Source organism: Drosophila mojavensis, unplaced genomic scaffold (assembly GCF_018153725.1).
Source record: "Drosophila mojavensis isolate 15081-1352.22 unplaced genomic scaffold, ASM1815372v1 contig_136, whole genome shotgun sequence".
NCBI lineage: Eukaryota > Metazoa > Arthropoda > Insecta > Diptera > Drosophilidae > Drosophila > Drosophila mojavensis.
The window spans coordinates 3,820,203-3,838,231 of record NW_025318667.1 but is presented as its reverse complement, the minus strand read 5'-3'; the positions used below and the strand labels follow the sequence as shown (position 1 = coordinate 3,838,231).

At 46.0% G+C, this 18,029-nt stretch overlaps 2 protein-coding genes across 5 annotated transcripts; one reads left to right on the top strand and one right to left on the bottom strand.

Annotated features, from left to right (window-relative positions):
* Positions 1–138: 138 nt before the first annotated feature.
* LOC6585374 (integrator complex subunit 2) lies at positions 139–4,961 on the bottom strand. Of its 3 annotated transcripts, none has more exons than XM_044007584.1 (4): positions 3,837–4,961; positions 2,142–3,778; positions 1,950–2,037; positions 1,184–1,272 (listed from the first exon to the last, which is right to left on the bottom strand). In XM_044007584.1, the coding sequence occupies exons 1-3, from the start codon at positions 4,710–4,712 to the stop codon at positions 1,983–1,985; spliced, it is 2,568 nt and encodes an 855-aa protein (XP_043863519.1). In that variant the 5' UTR covers positions 4,713–4,961; the 3' UTR covers positions 1,184–1,272; positions 1,950–1,982. The 3 variants fall into 3 exon arrangements, with proteins under 3 accessions (XP_002011006.1, XP_043863519.1, XP_015016362.1); XM_015160876.3 differs by having other exon boundaries at positions 1,186–1,272; positions 1,959–2,037; XM_002010970.4 differs by lacking the exon at positions 1,950–2,037 and having other exon boundaries at positions 139–1,272; positions 3,837–4,959.
* Positions 4,962–5,135: 174 nt separating this feature from the next.
* On the top strand, positions 5,136–17,628 carry LOC6585375 (spectrin beta chain). 2 transcript variants are annotated; one of them, XM_015160878.3, is made up of 9 exons: positions 5,136–5,278; positions 9,073–9,638; positions 10,309–15,895; positions 15,966–16,162; positions 16,291–16,462; positions 16,721–16,771; positions 16,945–17,051; positions 17,131–17,297; positions 17,385–17,628. In XM_015160878.3, the coding sequence occupies exons 2-9, from the start codon at positions 9,177–9,179 to the stop codon at positions 17,569–17,571; spliced, it is 6,930 nt and encodes a 2,309-aa protein (XP_015016364.1). In that variant the 5' UTR covers positions 5,136–5,278; positions 9,073–9,176; the 3' UTR covers positions 17,572–17,628. The 2 variants fall into 2 exon arrangements, with proteins under 2 accessions (XP_015016364.1, XP_002011007.1); XM_002010971.4 differs by lacking the exon at positions 16,721–16,771.
* Positions 17,629–18,029: the final 401 nt, after the last annotated feature.

Sequence of the window (18,029 nt, the reverse complement as noted above, 5' to 3'; positions counted from 1 at the left end):
CTTCCCAAGGAGCTGAAGGCGAACATGTAAGGATGAAGGAGTTTCAAGTGCTTCAAGGATGTGAATTATCCAATGGACATTACTTTGATTTATTACCAAATAGATATAAGTACATACATAAATAAAAACACTTCAGAGTTAATTTTGAACGGGACACACATAGAGTTTTATTTACAATTTGATAAGTTCGTAGGGATCCATTAGATTCGATCAGATCTCGTATAAAACATTTACTGGTAGGCCGATTGCTGTGTATAAATGTATTCACTACATATATATAATAATATGTCCTTTTAAATAATGCCAGACATTAAATTTGAATAGTTCTAAATACAGATACAAATACAGACAAATTGATTTCTATGTATGCTTATATAAATATGTATATATATATAGAGTATATATATATATATTTAATAGAGTTCCGCCTTTTGCATGACTGCTTCGACGAGGGCTTTGAAAGCATCTTCGATCATATTAATATGGAGCTGGGCATCGCGGTAGGAGCAGAGCTTCGCGCTCTCTGTTAGAGGCATTTGCATGGTGGTAACACCGAGGGAGGACTGCGAGTGGAGGCTGCGGCCGGTGTTCATCAGAATGTTGACGCAGTCGTCCGCTAGAATGGGAAACGTTTCGACGAACCGCACCATGGCGGGCAGCACGTGCCGCAGGAATTTGCATTTGGCCGATGCGGTGAGCAGCGAGAGCGTCGTCTGTATAACATTCAGACAGAACTTGGAGACGCCCAAGCTTTTGGGTATCGAATAGTTGAGGACCAGGTGTGACGTCAGCTCGATGGTGAAGATCTGTTTGTCCATTTCGGTGACATTGAGGAATTCGTGCACGAAGTCAATGCAAATGTGCATCGAGGGCACGCTGGCCACGATCATCGGTATGACGGACTTGGGATACGTCTGGAAGTGCACCAGCTTGGCCAGCGACGGCTCCGTTATGAACGCCTGATGCACGTACGTGCCAATGATGCCCTGCAGCTCGCGCAGCTCCAGCTTCGCCACACGCGTGTCCGCCTTGCTGTCCATATAGTCCAGCACCTCGAGCAGTATGTGAACGGCCGCACTCTCCTGCGATGCAATCAGCGTCGTCTTCAGCTCCTCCCTGTCCGCATCCGTTTGCACTAGTCCATTCTTGTCCAGCACCTGTTTCTGTTGCATGTGCACGTTCAGATAGGTCTTCGACGCGGCCAGGCTGCCCTTCAGGATTCGCAGCAGGATGACCAACATGTACGGGGAGCAGAACACCTCGCGTGAACATCTGCAGAGAAGAGATGGGATGAGGCAATTAATGGAAACTTTAGCTGGCCTATGATGTATAATGGAGGGAGTAGCTAGAGCTAAAGTGGGCAAGGCTAAAGAGAAAGATGGGGATAATAGGCATTTACAATGGAAGTATGACAATATACATAGAACTATTACATTGGACAATATTAGCTACAGTAGAACAAGGAAGTGAGGGAAAGTGGTAGAGAATGGAAATATAATGGGTATTTATAGTGGGCACGGAAAAGAAGAGAGAGGCAGAACAAATAGGGAAAGGGATAGAGAAGAAATGCTGAGTAATCTATATATACTATAGTAAGATCTTGCTGGCTTTTATAGGGTATATAGAGCATATAAGCTTAAGTAGAGTTAAGAGACAGAGAGAGAGAGAGAGAGAAAGAGAGAGATCTACGGGCATAGTCCATCCCATTTCAATAGCTTTTCAAGCTAAGCGACCTCGACTTAACAAATACAGGGTATCTTATGGTCTGTAAATAAATCACAAGTAATCTTGTTAAGCCGGCAATGCAAGACTCTGAACTGAAGCTATAGCATATATACATCAGACAGAGAAGGAGAGAAATTCATAGTGAGAGAGAGACAGAGAGAGAGAGAGAGAGAGGAAGAAGTGAAAGTAAATGCAGTTACTGTTATATATAAAGCATCTCTCACTCATCTCACCCATCACACTTCACTCCGCTCCAACTAATAGGTATCTATAGTCTGGTCAACTCTGTAAGGGTTGCACTTCAAGATCTCCCTGAAGCACACATGAGAAAAGAACGGAAATATGGAGAGTCAGAGAGAGAGAGAAAGAGATTGTGATGCAATGCTTGAAGACCTTTTCGTCCGATCTCAACATACCCTAATACATCCATGGGCTCCAGCAGGCTCTCATTGGCAAAGGTGCGTCGATTGAGTGCATCCGAATTGTTGGTGATGGCGCGCAGCGACATGATCCAAAAGGTGGTGGGCAGCACGGCATTCAATCTCAGCCAGAGATCGTTATACAGGTCCTTGACATAGCGCGGCACATCCTTGCGAAAGACGTGCGGCAGATGCTGTACCAGCTGATGGGCATGTTGAGCTAGCGCCTCCGGGGGCAGCTGCAGCAGACGCTTGAACAGGCGAATGGCCAGCCGTGGCTTCGTCTGGATATTTTTGAGGGCGCGCGTCAACAGCTCCGGCCTGAGATCGTACCCTTGATGGTGATCCAGGTCGATGGCGGTGGCCAAATAGTGCTCCTCCAGCCAATCGTCGACCATGCTCAAGTGCGGATAGTTGGATATGATGAGCCGCAGCAACGGATGGAAAAGGGAGAGATAGTCATTGTGATACTGATGCGCCTTCTGCAGCAAGTACTTCAATGGCAGACCGCCAAGGAAATTGTTCGTGTACTCCTTCTGTTTGCGTCCGCCCAATGCGCTCTGGTTCATCAGCCGGGTGTCCTCGTACAGCATCAGATAGTAGATCATCAGCAGCTGCGAGGTGAGCGGACACGCCACCTCCACCTGGTTGAGCTCCTCGTTGGCGATCGTCGGCTGCAGCTCCTCGGCAAAGAAGGTGAGCGGCGAGGTGCGAAAGACGTGCAGAATCTCCTGTTCGGTGAACGGTCGATGCATGTGATCAATGCTGATCTTCCCCGTAGGATTCGGTATGATCAGCGTGTTAACGAAGACCTCAACCAATGCGGGCATCACCGGATGCACGGGCCGCACGGAGCTGCATATCTGCTTGAAAATCCACGATTTGATTGGAACTTTATGCTTGAGGAAGGTTCGCGATTTGAGCAGCTGATGTATGCAGTGGACTGGCAAATATCCCGGAATTGTGCCATTCAGATTGGGTGTCACGGGCACGCGAACAGCATGCAATGCCACCACCTGCTCCGTGAACAGATCCTGTGTGAACAGCTGCTTGATGCGGTTCGTACTGTTGGGCCGGATCGGTATCTTCATGGCGAGCGTGGAGCAGACCATTTCACTGATGGCCGTTATCTGATTGCTGTGGAAGTGAATGGCCAACAGGAGCAGCATCTCACCCAAGGAGCTGCTCGTGCCCGAGCGCTTGCAGAAGAACGCATTCTCGCGAATGAGCCACTGCAGCCACTCCACAGCCTTGTTCTCCAGCGGAATCGTCGATACTAGCGACGGACAGGCTATCAGCATGCAGAGCGCCAGTGTGACAAACCGCACACCCGATGCCGTCGGCTGTGGGCAACTGGTGACCAGCTGGGACAATGCATTGATCTCATCGTCATTGAACTTTAGTCCTCCGATTCCTCTCAGCGCGCAATAGAGCCGCAGCAGGACAGCGCCTTGCAAATTGAAATCCTTTAGCTCGGACGCACTGCTGGTAATCTGCAGGATCTTCTGCAACAGCTCGATCCGCACCAGATTCAGTGCATCGCCCTTGCGCTTCTGACTGGTGCGAATATACAGTGCAAACCAGGAGCGTAGGTTCTGATCGTTGCCCAGCAGCAAGCCCGTTAGGAAGGCGATCTGTGAATGATAGCAGATGGGATTAGGCTGCGGCTTGATTAGAGTTGGATGCTGTTACCAAATCCTCGGAATGCTTGAGTGCCAGCTTGAGCATAAACGATGGCACCTTCATCATGTCCACGCACATGGAGCGATTGGCCAGCGCCTGTGAGGGATTCATTTCGCTGAGCGACATCAACAGCGCCAGACGCTGTTTGCCCTCGGCACCCTCCTCATCACAATTGGCAATGACATGTGAGACCACATCCCGATAGCAGTCTGGAAAATTGGCCACCAATGCGCAAACGATGCGATATCCATTTGGTACATGAACCAGAGCATCCGTTAGCTCCAAGATGTTAAGCAGGGAGGGCAGCTCGGCGAGAGCAATGCATAGTATGTCCACCACTTCCTCCAAATAGATGCCATCATCAAGGATTTCAGAATGGCTCGACACGCCCACAGATGCGCCCGACGATGGCTTTTGCTCGGCAATCGCTGCAACCTGTTGCTGCAAATTGAAGATTTCGGATAGGACGACGCGGACTTTGCGTGCCACATCTGCACGCTCGAAGCCAAGAGCAATGCCCGACTGAAGACCGTATTCAGGCTGCGGCTGCGGCTGACCCTGTCCATCGAAAAAGTTGGTCACACTGCTCGTTTTCTGGCGTGTAAGCAATTCCTTCTTAAGATCGTTCTCCAGCTCGTGATAGTTGACCTGGAGATAGGAGACGATACTATTGACCACCTCGATGCCAATGAGTACGGCGAGTATCTGTTTACGTGACTCCATCGAAGATTCGGTATTGTCCAGTGGCGAAAGCAGGCTCATTCGCACTAACGACGGTAATACCGGTCGAATCTCGGTCTCCGGGTAACTGGCGAGAGATGTTATATCCAGATTCTGCATGGCGCCAAATACACGGGCCGTCACATCGTACATCTTGACCGGCATCGCGACAGGCGCACCTGTTGTCAACTTAATGACAATTTTTTTTTCAGTTCGTCTATCTTATGGATGCGATTCTCCAGCCAGCCGAGGATTTAGATACTCTGACACTGAAGCATCGATATTAGCAACTCTTATCGATAAGTTTTTGATTATTTAGTCCTTTCGGTACAGCCTCTGTAATTCAGCAACAATCATTTGAAGAGGACTACGCGCACAGATCATACCAGGCAAACTGATCTCAAAGCAAAGTGTTTTGGAGTCTACCGGTGTGATCGTGCTATGCGTGTGCTGCCAACTTATTTTTTGTTTTTCTTCAATAAATGAACTATCGAGTCGTTATGTTGTGAGCGCGCTCGATATATTGCTGTATCGATATTTCGATGTTTTTCTTTTACTGATACACACATTTTCCATTCCGTATTCAGCAGTCACTTTTTTTTTTACTCGCGAGTGAAGTTCGACCGCAAAGAATAAATGTGAATAAAAATAAATATATCGTGAAGTATCTATATGAATTGTGTATTTTATGAATCAATTAGGGAAAATTGAACAGCAAGTTTGCCGAGTAGGTAAGTGAAAGTTTCTATCAGTGCAGTGCAATGCAAACAGGCGGCAAATATAAAAAATCAAATGTCGGAAAGAAGCATAAAAAATAGACCAACGCCCCAGTAGTGCTAAGTGCCGTGTGCCTCTAGTGAGACGAAGAAGCAGCAGCAGTAATAGTAGTATTGGTAGTATTTGTAGTTGTAGTAGCTGAGGAGTCGGAAAAAGTATCTCAAAGTCGAAATGTGGGCCAATTGGATGCAGTGTTAAATAACTGATATATAATCCATGTATATACGTATGTATAGATACATGATCGAACCTACTTATATATCTATCTACATATGTATATATGTATGCGTGTGAATACGTACATACATAATAAAAACATCATCGATTAAAATTGCCTGCCCCCGTCTATCGCAGTCGCAGTACGCTGCTGGCGTTGATGACATCATTCGGTGTTATTTTTTTTCAGTTCGTTTAGTCTGTGCGATGTCAGAGCGTAGCGCAGGGTCGTGCGTGTGAGTGTATCTATGTGAGTTTGCGTGTGAATGTGTGAGTTTGTGTGCGTACTGCTCCGTTACTGGATGAATACGTGCGTGTAAACGAATATTTGAATTAACTCAAATCAAAACAAAGAAGTATGAGAATAAGGAAAATTGAATTAATTTCTATTAAAACAGCGAACTGAAAGAACTTGAATTACATTTGCGTCACCGCTCAATAAAAAGTGCGATAAAAGCAATATATTTAATCAAGATATACATATACATATGTACATTTTAAAAAATGTTTTTAATCATACACGGGCACACACACACATAAACGCATAGTATCTATCTCTTACTCCCTTTCTCGTCTTGCTACTTTTTATACTCTCACTCAAACACACGCACACACTAACAGCAGAATGCACTTTGAAATACAGTTACGTGCAACATACACACACATACACACGTAAACACACGGCCCATGTAAAAATAGGAAATCCTTCCAAGAGGTCACGAGTTGAATTTGAAGTTGTTTATCGATACATGGAAATGGGTGGAAAACAGAACGAGAAACTGTGCTGCACTTGTCCATATATGCTTTCAGTTTATATGTATATATACATGTATAAATGTGTGTACGGTATTTGTGAGAGTGTGTTTGCGTTAAGGTTTGGCCCACCTTCTTAATGAACGCCGCTGTCGGCTGCCTTAAAAAAAAACAAAAATGACAAATCAACGGCCATAACTCAAATTGTACAGTTGTAAGGTAATAAGCACGTACTGATGTATATAAGTATGTACGTAAGTATGTGTGTGTACATGTTAACTTGTGAGCTGGAGAAGCCTCATAATAAAAACAACAAAAAACAGGTTTTCCATATTGTAAGAAAAAAAGCAAGCATATAATTAAACAATGAAGTTTTCACTGCTGTAATGGCTGCCCTGGTTAATTGAAATTGAACGACGTCAATTGCACAACTCCAACGCCCCAGAAGAAAAACCGCGCCTCTTGCTTGCTAATCGAATCAATGTGATGAACTCACTTCCAGCAAGATCAACTGGAGACACACAAACACACAGACACACACACGCACAACAAAAGTAAATATGCGTTCATACTATGTATATGCTTGTGTGTATGCAATCATAATTGCAAAGCTGGTCGAGCTGAGTTCAAAACCTACCCCATTTGCTGGGCTTGCTGAATACGATGACAGCGAATCGGCCTCCCACTCTCACTCCCTCCCGCAGTCGGTCGAGTCAGTTTGTTCTTCTTCTTCTTCGCTCTCATTAGCTCTCTTCGAGCTACACAGTTATGCTCTCACGCGCTCTCTTTGTGTGCGTGTGCCGCCTGTTTGTTTGTTTGTTTGTGTTGCGTTGGTGTGGTTGTCGTTCTTGTTGTTGTTCCTCTTTCGCTCTGTTTTCGTTGTGCTCGCTCTCTATCAGTCTTTACGGTCATCTCTCAGTCGCCTGTCGGCGGCGAGTTTTAAGCTTCGTTTTCGTTATAATCAGCAAAATATTACGTAATAGATAATAGAGCCGCGTGAATCTGAATGCGAATGTGTGCTATGCGCTCATAAATATATGTATGTAAATAAAGATGTGTGCTAAATTCCCTATTGTTTTCGTTTTGTCGCTTTTTGTTAGTTTTATTGTTGTTGCAAAATTAGCTCATGCCCATTGAGAGCGTAAATTAAATCAGCGAGGCAACAGCATAGAAAAAATCAACATATTCGACTGCAATTTTTAAGAGTGATGTGTTAAATAGAAAGATAAAAACATAATTGCCCCAACTAATGTAAGCTCGTATCTATATGAGTCTGTGTGTGTGTGTGTGTGTGTATACAGCGTGAAGGGAATGACCTGCACAGCTTGGAATAAAGGTCAAAATACACTTGCCTGCATAGCTGAATCTTTGTGTGTGTGTATGTGTGCAGCGGTTCCCATAGGTATAGATAAAAAAAAACCGCTCACACACGTATGCGCTTATGTGTATTAGTTTCATTTCTATTTTTTGGTCATGCCGATAGTTTTTTGAATTGAATTTCCTGCAATTTCACCAGCAAGCGATTTAAATCAGTGCGTCCCTCCCACTTTGTGTTACCGCCCACAACCTGTCACACTTTTTATTTTGTTTGAAAACGGGAATCAGAATTGGAATGAGAATCGCAGTGCGGATGGGGCGTGATGTAATCGCGTTAACTATAAAGCCAAAAAAATAATGAATAGACAAACAGACATACGCACACACACATACACATACATTTGCATCAGTGTAGCAACATACAGTAAGCGACAATTGTGATCGGACTTGTTAGCCAGTTGACCCAGGCGACCCGCGTGCCACTCAATGTGACGCCATTGTGTCTTATGAATCATCAAGAGAGAAAAGTGTATCGAGGGGAGGAAAGCGAAGTGAAAACCACCCACCCAGGCGTGAATGAATATATTTATACACATATGTATTTTTATGCAGAAAACTTTACCCAAAGCTGAAGAGAAAAACGACAATAAAACTGTATCAACAATGGAAGTACAGTGAAAACTATTTCGAGTGAACATATGCATGAAAATAAAGCAATAAACAGCTGTTTAAACGGAAATATTATAGTTTTATTTCTGACTAATAAAAACAAAACATATGAAAGCTGTTATATTAGAATAAATAATATAACCGTTTGTGTACTTACAGAAAATGTGCAATTCATTAATTAATTCTTGTAAATAGAAATAAAGAAGCTAATAACTAAAAAGCTGCAAGCTAAGCTAAGGGTAGTTAATTCAGCTGTCCATTAATAGGCTCCATTTTAGACTCGACTGTTGCGGTTTTTTTTTAGAGCATTGCTAATCTAATCGAGTGAATAACTCACAAGGCAGCAGGCAGAACGTTGCTGTTCGTTCGTTGCCGAACCGAACGTTCGTTGCCGAACCGACTGCGAAATACCCATCAGTATTACAATAGCAGTTGAAAATATCAGTGGACAATTTAAGTTCGGGTTGTGCAGTGGAACAATGATAGTCATTATCTTTTTTAAAGGAACATTTATCTTAAAATAATTTCAAAAATATCGAAAAGTATTATTAAGTTAAGCAATGCTTAAAGAGTATTGTAAAATGATTTCATTAGCAATTCTTTTTAAAAGATTATATTTATCACTTATTTATTTTTACGTGCAAGCCCAAGATAAGAAAACATGGAAACAAGAAAGACAAAAAATGCAAAAGTATCGACAATGGAATAGACGAAATTATATATTATATTATATTTATATGTATATCTATCTATATCTCTATATTTTATATTTTCTTTTTTTCATTCTTTGCAGTTATTCTTTGAGGTTTATTTTCGGTTCGGAATTGGGGGGATACAAAATTGAATTCTTTGCGGTAGTGAGAATTGTGGACAATCTAAACAAGGAGAGCTGACAAAATGACGACGGACATTTCAATTGTTCGATGGGACCCCAGCCAGGGTCCAGGCAACGAATATATCGATGAATACGAATACGATGGCGGCAATTCCAGTTCGCGGCTATTTGAGAGGTCGCGCATCAAGGCCCTTGCCGAGGAGCGAGAGAGCGTACAGAAGAAGACGTTCACCAAATGGGTGAATTCGCATCTCTGCCGGGTCAATTGCCGCATTGCCGATCTCTATGTGGATATGCGGGACGGCAAGCATTTGATCAAGCTGCTGGAGGTTCTATCCGGCGAACGACTGCCCAAGCCCACCAAGGGCAAGATGCGTATACACTGCCTCGAGAATGTCGATAAGGCGCTTCAGTTTCTGCGAGAACAGCGCGTCCATCTGGAGAATATTGGCTCTCACGACATTGTCGATGGCAACGCCTCACTCAATCTCGGTCTCATTTGGACGATTATCTTGCGCTTCCAGGTATGTTATTTACAGTTCCAGTTTCGGTTCTAGTTGGCTCCTGTTCTAATTACAGTACCAGTTATGTTAGGAAATGTAATTTAGTGAGAGCTCAGTTCTGTTAACAGTTCTGTTGATAATAATAATGAAATGTTTAAGTTAACAGTTGCTGTTAGTAAGCAGGATAAGGATGAGAAATTATAAGTGTTAAATTAATTAAATTCAGTTAATGTCAGATAATAACATATATTAACATATTAATGCTATGAATATCAGTGATAACAGTTGAAGGTTAATTTAGCTGTCGAGAAGAAGAAGAATATCTTATGTAAGTTTACATAGCGGCGAAATAACTTCCACTAAATGTTAGTTATGCCAGCTGTTAAGTATGTAACAGTAGATACTATTTAACATAAAATACACACTTTAGATTACAGTTTATATAGATAGAGCGTGAGAACCAATTGAAGATGAACAAATTCTTAAATTTTCAACGACAAACTTTCGCTGAATAACTAGAAAGCTCTGATAGCGATATATGTAGATATAAAATTGGTTTTGTTATAATATGATCAGATCTGAACTTAATCTAGATGTAGAACAGATATATGCATAGTTACACCAGAACCATATCTCTAGCTCTAGATACGTTATACTATATGAACAATTTGTATATTATGCTCGCAAATAGATTCAAGATATCACCATCGAGGAGGTGGACAACAAGGAGACAAAGTCAGCCAAGGATGCGCTGCTGCTGTGGTGCCAGATGAAGACCGCTGGCTATCATAATGTGAATGTGAGGAACTTTACGACCTCGTGGCGGGATGGATTGGCCTTCAATGCGATCATACACAAACACCGTCCAGATCTAGTGCAATTTGAGAAGCTATCGAAGACCAATGCCATACACAACCTAAACAATGCGTTCGATGTGGCCGAGGATAAGCTTGGACTGGCCAAGCTTCTGGACGCCGAGGATGTGTGCGTGGATCATCCGGATGAGAAGTCGATCATAACTTATGTGGTCACGTACTATCACTACTTCAGCAAGCTGAAGCAGGAGACGGTGCAGGGCAAGCGTATTGGCAAAGTGGTTGGCATTGCCATGGAGAACGATAAGATGATCCATGACTATGAGCACTTCACCAGCGATCTGCTGAAATGGATCGAAACGACAATACAATCGCTGGGTGAACGCGAGTTCGAGAACTCCCTGGCCGGCGTCCAAGGTCAACTGGCGCAGTTCTCCAATTATCGCACCATCGAGAAGCCGCCCAAATTTGTGGAGAAGGGCAACCTGGAGGTGTTGCTCTTCACGCTCCAATCCAAGATGCGAGCAAACAACCAGAAACCCTACACACCCAAGGAGGGTAAAATGATATCGGACATCAACAAGGCCTGGGAGCGATTGGAGAAGGCCGAGCATGAGCGTGAGTTGGCGCTGCGCGAGGAACTGATCCGCCAGGAGAAACTTGAGCAGCTGGCGGCACGCTTCGATCGCAAGGCTTCCATGCGTGAGACCTGGCTGTCGGAGAATCAACGACTTGTTAGCCAGGATAACTTTGGCTTCGATCTGGCCGCTGTGGAGGCGGCTGCCAAGAAGCACGAAGCCATTGAAACAGACATCTTTGCATACGAGGAACGTGTCCAGGCCGTTGTCGCTGTTTGTGATGAACTGGAATCGGAGCGTTATCACGATGTCAAACGTATTCTGTTGCGCAAGGACAATGTCATGCGTTTGTGGACGTATCTATTGGAGCTGTTGCGTGCTCGTCGTATGCGTCTGGAGATCTCGCTGCAACTGCAGCAGAACTTCCAAGAGATGCTCTACATCCTGGACAATATGGAGGAAATCAAACAGCTGCTGATGACCGATGACTACGGCAAGCATTTGATGGGTGTCGAGGATCTGCTCCAGAAGCATTCGCTAGTTGAGGCCGACATCAATATATTGGGTGAGCGTGTCAAGGTCGTTGTGCAGAACTCACAGAAATTCCTCAGCGAGGATCCCGAATCGTACAAGCCTTGCGATCCCGAAATCATTGTCAGCCGTGTCCAGCAGCTGGAGGATGCGTACGCTGAGCTGGTGCGTCGTGCTGTTGAGCGTCGCAGCCATTTGGAGGAGAGCCGCAAGCTTTGGCAGTTCTACTGGGATACCGCCGATGAGGAGAACTGGATCAAGGAGAAGGAACAGATTGTCTCAACCGATGAGATCGGTCACGATTTGACCACGGTCAATCTGTTGCTGAGCAAGCACAAGGCACTCGAATCGGAGATCACGTCGCATGATCCTCAACTCCAGAATGTGGCCAAGGTGGGCGCTGAGCTCATTACCGAAGGTCACTTGGGCGCCGATCGTATTAAGGATCGCCTCAAGGAGATTTTGTCCAAGTGGGATCATCTGCTCGACTTGACCAAGTATCGTCGCCAGCGACTGGAGAACGCTGTCGAATACTTCCAGCTGTTTGCCGATGCCGACGATGTGGACAACTGGATGCTGGACACGCTACGCATTGTCTCCAGCGAGGATGTCGGTCGCGATGAGGCTAACGTTCAGTCGCTGTTGAAGAAGCACAAGGATGTCGCCGATGAGCTGAAGAACTACGCCGAGGTTATTGACGCCCTGCACAAACAGGCCGAGACTCTGAAACTCAATGAGCCCGAGAAGGCGAATGTGGACAAGCGTCTGGAGGCAATCGATACACGCTACAAGGAGCTGACCGAGCTGGCCAAGCTGCGCAAACAGCGTCTCCTCGACGCACTCAGCTTGTACAAGCTGATGTCCGAGGCCGATGGTGTGGAGCAATGGATCAAGGAGAAGACCAAGATGTTGGACACCATGGTGCCTGGCAAGGATATCGAAGATGTGGAGATCATGAAGCATCGCTTCGAGGGCTTCGACAAGGAAATGAATGCCAATGCGTCACGTGTGGCCGTTGTCAATCAGCTCGCCCGCCAGCTGCTCCACGTCGAGCATCCCAATTCGGATGAGATTCTCGACCGCCAGAATCATCTCAACCAGGAGTGGTCGACACTGCGCGAAAAGGCCGAAGCTAAGATGGATGACTTGAAGTCCGCTCATGGTGTGCAGACCTTCTACATTGAGTGCCGCGAGACTATCTCGTGGATTGAGGACAAGAAGCGCATCCTTACCGAAACGGACAGCCTGGAGATGGACTTGACCGGAGTGATGACGCTACAGCGCCGTCTCAGCGGCATGGATCGCGATCTGGCTGCCATTCAGGCAAAACTGTCGAGCCTGGGCCGCGAAGCCGATAGCATTGAGGTGGAACATCCAGAGGAGGCCCAACTGATCCGTAACCGTATCGCACAAATTGAACTGATCTGGGAGCAGTTGACACAGATGCTGAAGGAGCGCGACTCCAAGCTGGAGGAGGCTGGCGACTTGCATCGCTTCCTGCGCGATCTGGATCACTTCCAGACTTGGTTGACCAAGACCCAAACAGATGTTGCTTCCGAAGATACGCCCACATCGCTGCCAGAGGCCGAGAAGCTGTTGAACCAGCATCAATCCATTCGCGAGGAAATCGACAACTATACCGAGGACTACAAATCCATGATGGAGTACGGTGAGCGCTTGACCTCCGAGGGCAACACATCCGAGGATCCGCAGTATATGTTCTTGCGAGAGCGTTTGAACGCATTGAAGGACGGCTGGGAGGAGCTGCATCAGATGTGGGAGAATCGTCAAGTGTTGCTGTCGCAGAGTCTCGATCAGCAGCTCTTCAATCGGGATGCTCGCCAGACCGAGGTGCTGCTCAGCCAGCAGGAGCATTTCCTAAGCAAGGACGACACGCCGGTTAATCTAGAACAGGCCGAGAATCAATTGAAACGTCATGAAGCCTTCCTCACCACCATGGAGGCCAACGATGATAAGATCAATACGCTGCTCCAGGTGGCCGACACCCTTGTGGAGAAGGAGCACTTCGATGCGGAAAAGATTGGCAAGCGAGCGGAGAATATAACCGGACGTCGCGACGATAATCGCCAGCGGGCGCTTGATCAGCACGAGAAGCTAAAGAACCAGGTGAAATTGCACGAATTCTTGCAGGATCTGGAGGAGTTGGCCGAGTGGGTGCAGGAGAAGTATGTCACATCGCAGGATGAGACCTACCGCAGCGCCAAGACCATTCACTCCAAATGGACAAGGCATCAGGCCTTCGAGGCTGAGATTGCTGCTAACAAGGAGCGCCTGTACGAGGCCGAGAAGTCCGCCCAGGAGCTGTCCAAGGAGAAGCCCGAGTTCAAGGATGTCATCGAGCCGAAACTTAAGGAGCTGGCTAAGCAATTCGATGACCTCGAGGTGCACACCAAGGAGAAGGGCGCCCTGCTCTTCGATGCCAATCGCGAGGTGCTGGTTCAGCAGACATGCGATGACATCGACTCCTACATTACAGATCTGGAGAAGCAGATCGTGAGCGGTGACACTGCCAACGATCTGACCTCTGTCAATATACTCATGCAGAAGCAACAGGTCATCCAGACCCAGATGGCGGTCAAGGCACGCCAAGTTGAAGAGATTGACAAGCAGACCGAATATCTGCAAAAGACAGTGCCCGAGGAGAAGATCGAACCGATTGTCGTCAAGAAGACGGCAGTGCTAGAGCGCTTCGAGAAGATCAAGGCGCCGTTGCTGGAGCGCCAGAAGCAGCTGGAGAAGAAGAAGGAGGCCTTCCAGTTCTGTCGCGATGTCGAGGATGAGAAACTCTGGATCAATGAAAAGCTGCCCGTGGCCAATTCCACAGATTATGGCAACTCTCTCTTCAATGTGCATGTTTTGAAGAAGAAGAACCAATCGCTGGCCACCGAAATCGATAACCACGAGCCACGCATCAATGCCATCTGCAACAATGGCCGCAAGCTGATCGATGAGGGTCACGAGGATGCTAAGAAATTCGAAGCCTTGATCAGCGACCTAACAGCCAAATGGCAGGAGCTGAAGGATGCGATCGAGAATCGCAAGCGTCATCTGCTCGAGTCGGAGAAGGTGCAGCAGTACTTCTTCGATGCCCAGGAGGCTGAGTCATGGATGAGCGAACAGGAGCTCTACATGATGGTCGAGGATCGCGGCAAGGACGAGATCAGTGCCCAAAATCTAATGAAGAAACACGAAAATCTTGAGCAATCCGTGGAGGACTATGCCAACACCATTCGTCAGCTAGGCGAGGTAGCACGCCAATTCAGCAGCGATGATGTATCCAGCGGTGATGCCGTTGCCGTTAAGCAGTCCCAGCTGGACAAGCTGTACGCAGGTCTCAAGGATCTGGCTGGCGAGCGTCGCGCTCGCTTGAATGAAGCGCTGCAGCTGTTCATGCTGAGCCGCGAGGTTGACGATCTAGAGCAATGGATTACCGATCGTGAGGTGGTTGCCGGCTCACAGGAACTTGGCCAGGATTATGATCATGTGACGCTACTCTCTGAGCGTTTCAATGAGTTTGCCCGCGACACCGAGGCGGTGGGAGGAGAACGCGTGGCCAAGGTCAATGGCATTGCGGATAATCTGATACAGGCTGGACATTCGGATTCGGCAACGATTGCCGAGTGGAAGGATAATCTGAACGAGTCGTGGCAGGATCTGTTGGAGCTGATTGAGACACGTACCCAGATGTTGGCCGCATCGCGGGAGTTGCACAAATTCTTCCATGACTGCAAAGATGTCCTGGGACGCATACTCGAGAAGCAGCACGGCGTCTCCGATGAGCTGGGCCGTGATGCTGGCTCCGTGTCAACGTTGCAGCGTAAACACTACAACTTCCTGCAGGATCTGACAACTCTGTATTCGCAAGTGCAACAGATTCAGGAGGAATCTGCCAAGCTGCAGGATGCCTATGCCGGCGACAAGGCCAAGGAGATAACCAACCGGGAACAGGAAGTGCTTCATGCCTGGGACAACCTGCAGGCCATGTGCGATGCACGCAGACAAAAGTTGGCCGACACCGGCGATCTGTTCCGGTTCTTTAATATGGTGCGCATCCTCACCATCTGGATGGAGGATCTGGTGCGCCAGATGAACACTTCGGAGAAGCCGCGCGACGTATCCGGCGTCGAGCTGCTCATGAACAACCATCAGAGTCTAAAGGCCGAGATCGATACGCGCGAGGATAATTTCAGTGCGTGCATATCGCTCGGCAAGGAGCTGTTAACGCGCAATCATTATGCCTCCGCTGACATCAAGGATCGCCTGAAGCAGCTGAACAACAGTCGCAATGCCCTGCTCCTACGCTGGGAGGAACGTTGGGAGAATCTGCAATTGAGTAAGTCACGAACATGATCGAATCTGTTATCGAATGTGCTTCGATTAATCGAAATGTCCAAACTTTTCAGTTCTGGAGGTCTATCAGTTTGCCCGAGATGCTGCCGTTGCCGAGGCATGGCTTATCGCCCAAGAGCCATATCTGCTCTCCTCCGAGCTGGGACACACCATCGATGAGGTTGAGAATCTAATCAAAAAGCACGAAGCATTTGAAAAGTCAGCCGCCGCACAGGAGGAGCGCTTCAGCGCACTTGAGCGTTTGACAACAGTAAGCCATGACATTTGCTTGTCATTCGATTGCCATTGAGCTGTCGTTTGAGCTGAATTTCATTTAATTCTCATTCGACTGTCGTTCGACTCACATCAATATTCTAATCGTAAAATTTTTTCGTGCAGTTTGAGCTTAAAGAAATGAAACGGCGCCAAGAGAAAGCGGAGGAGGCTGAACGCCAGCGCATTAAGGAGGAACAGGAGGCTAAGGCCGCATCCGAGGCTGCAGAGTTGGCCAAGCGTGAGGCCGAGCGTCGCGATGATGTCGATGTGGGCGCTGGAGCCCATGACGAAGCAGGTAGGATTAGATGGGAATGGAAGCACACATAAACTCTTACCTCACCTGTCTATCTGTCTATTTAACATTCTTATTAACAATCTCTGATCTACGCTCGTATGTACGTACATAACCTCAATTAAAATTTGAATATTGCATCTCATTCACTCATGCTTACCATATATCTATCTACATATATTTATATGTATATAAATATATATATATATATACATAACGACGGATTAACACCACTCATCAACTAACCTAAACGAAACGCAGCTGCTGCAGACACAGCCGTCGATACCGAGCGCGTTATCGAGACCCAAACAGGTATAGCTTGCTTGCTTGTCCAACTCAAGGTCAAGGAGCACTCTAACTAACTATCTATCTATGTCTAACTATATGTAACCATATGCATCTTTCTCATTTCAAAGTTGATACACCTATGTATATATCTGTTATGTTTTGTTTTGTGCATCAACTAATCGAAGTTTCTTATGTAGAGCGTGGCGCCACACCAGCTGCTGGAGATGGTCAGGAGGGATATGTGACCCGAAAGCATGAATGGGAGTCGGCTACCAAGAAGGCCTCCAATAGATCCTGGGATAAGGTAAGCAACAACAACAAGATATTGACAATATTGATTTGATAAATATACATATATATATCTAATATGCATTGTCTTTCAGGTTTACATGGCTGCACGAAGCGGACGCGTTTCGTTCTTCAAAGATCAGAAGGGTTGCAAGAGCAATCCCGAATTGACCTTCCGCGGTGAGCCCAGTTATGATCTGCAGGGCGCTGTCATCGAAATAGCCAGTGATTATACCAAGAAGAAGCACGTGCTGCGAGTAAAGTGAGTATTGAAATGCGAAATCAAATTGGAGCAGCGATATTAATCCAATCCCTCTCTCTCTCTCTCTCTCTTGCTTCTAATGCTTAGGCTCGCTAGTGGCGCTGAGTTCTTGCTGCAGGCCCACGATGATACCGAGATGTCACAGTGGGTGTCCGCTTTGAAGGCCCAGAGCGAATCGGCAGCTGTGGCGGCTAGCAGATCCCAAACTTTGCCAGCTACTTCACAAAAGGACGAACCAAAGCGCAGATCGTTTTTTACTTTAAAGAAAAAGTAAATGCAATTATATAAGAGCAGCTAATTAAAACAATACAAAAAAAAAAAAAAAAAAAAACAAAAACCAACAAAAATTCATATATTTTTTTCATATATTTAATGCAAAACTTATTTCATAAAAAAAATCTTGCAAGAGAGAAAGAGCAAAACGTAAACGTAAAACATTATTATGCTTATCAAATTTGCACGATAAATACTGCTATTATTGATTAAACGTATGTATCTTATTTATTTAAACAAATACAAAGTAATATAAATATAAAAGAAAAACAAACAAAAAAAAAACACAAAAAACAAATTGAGAACAACTCGTGTATGCATTTCAATGTATTCGATAAATAAACGAATTATTCCTCTACAGTACACACACAAATTGTTGCCATTCAATCTGCCACAGTATGTAACCCATCCATTAAACTCACGCACAATCAATGGGGCGGGAGCACAAAAGCTGGCTTT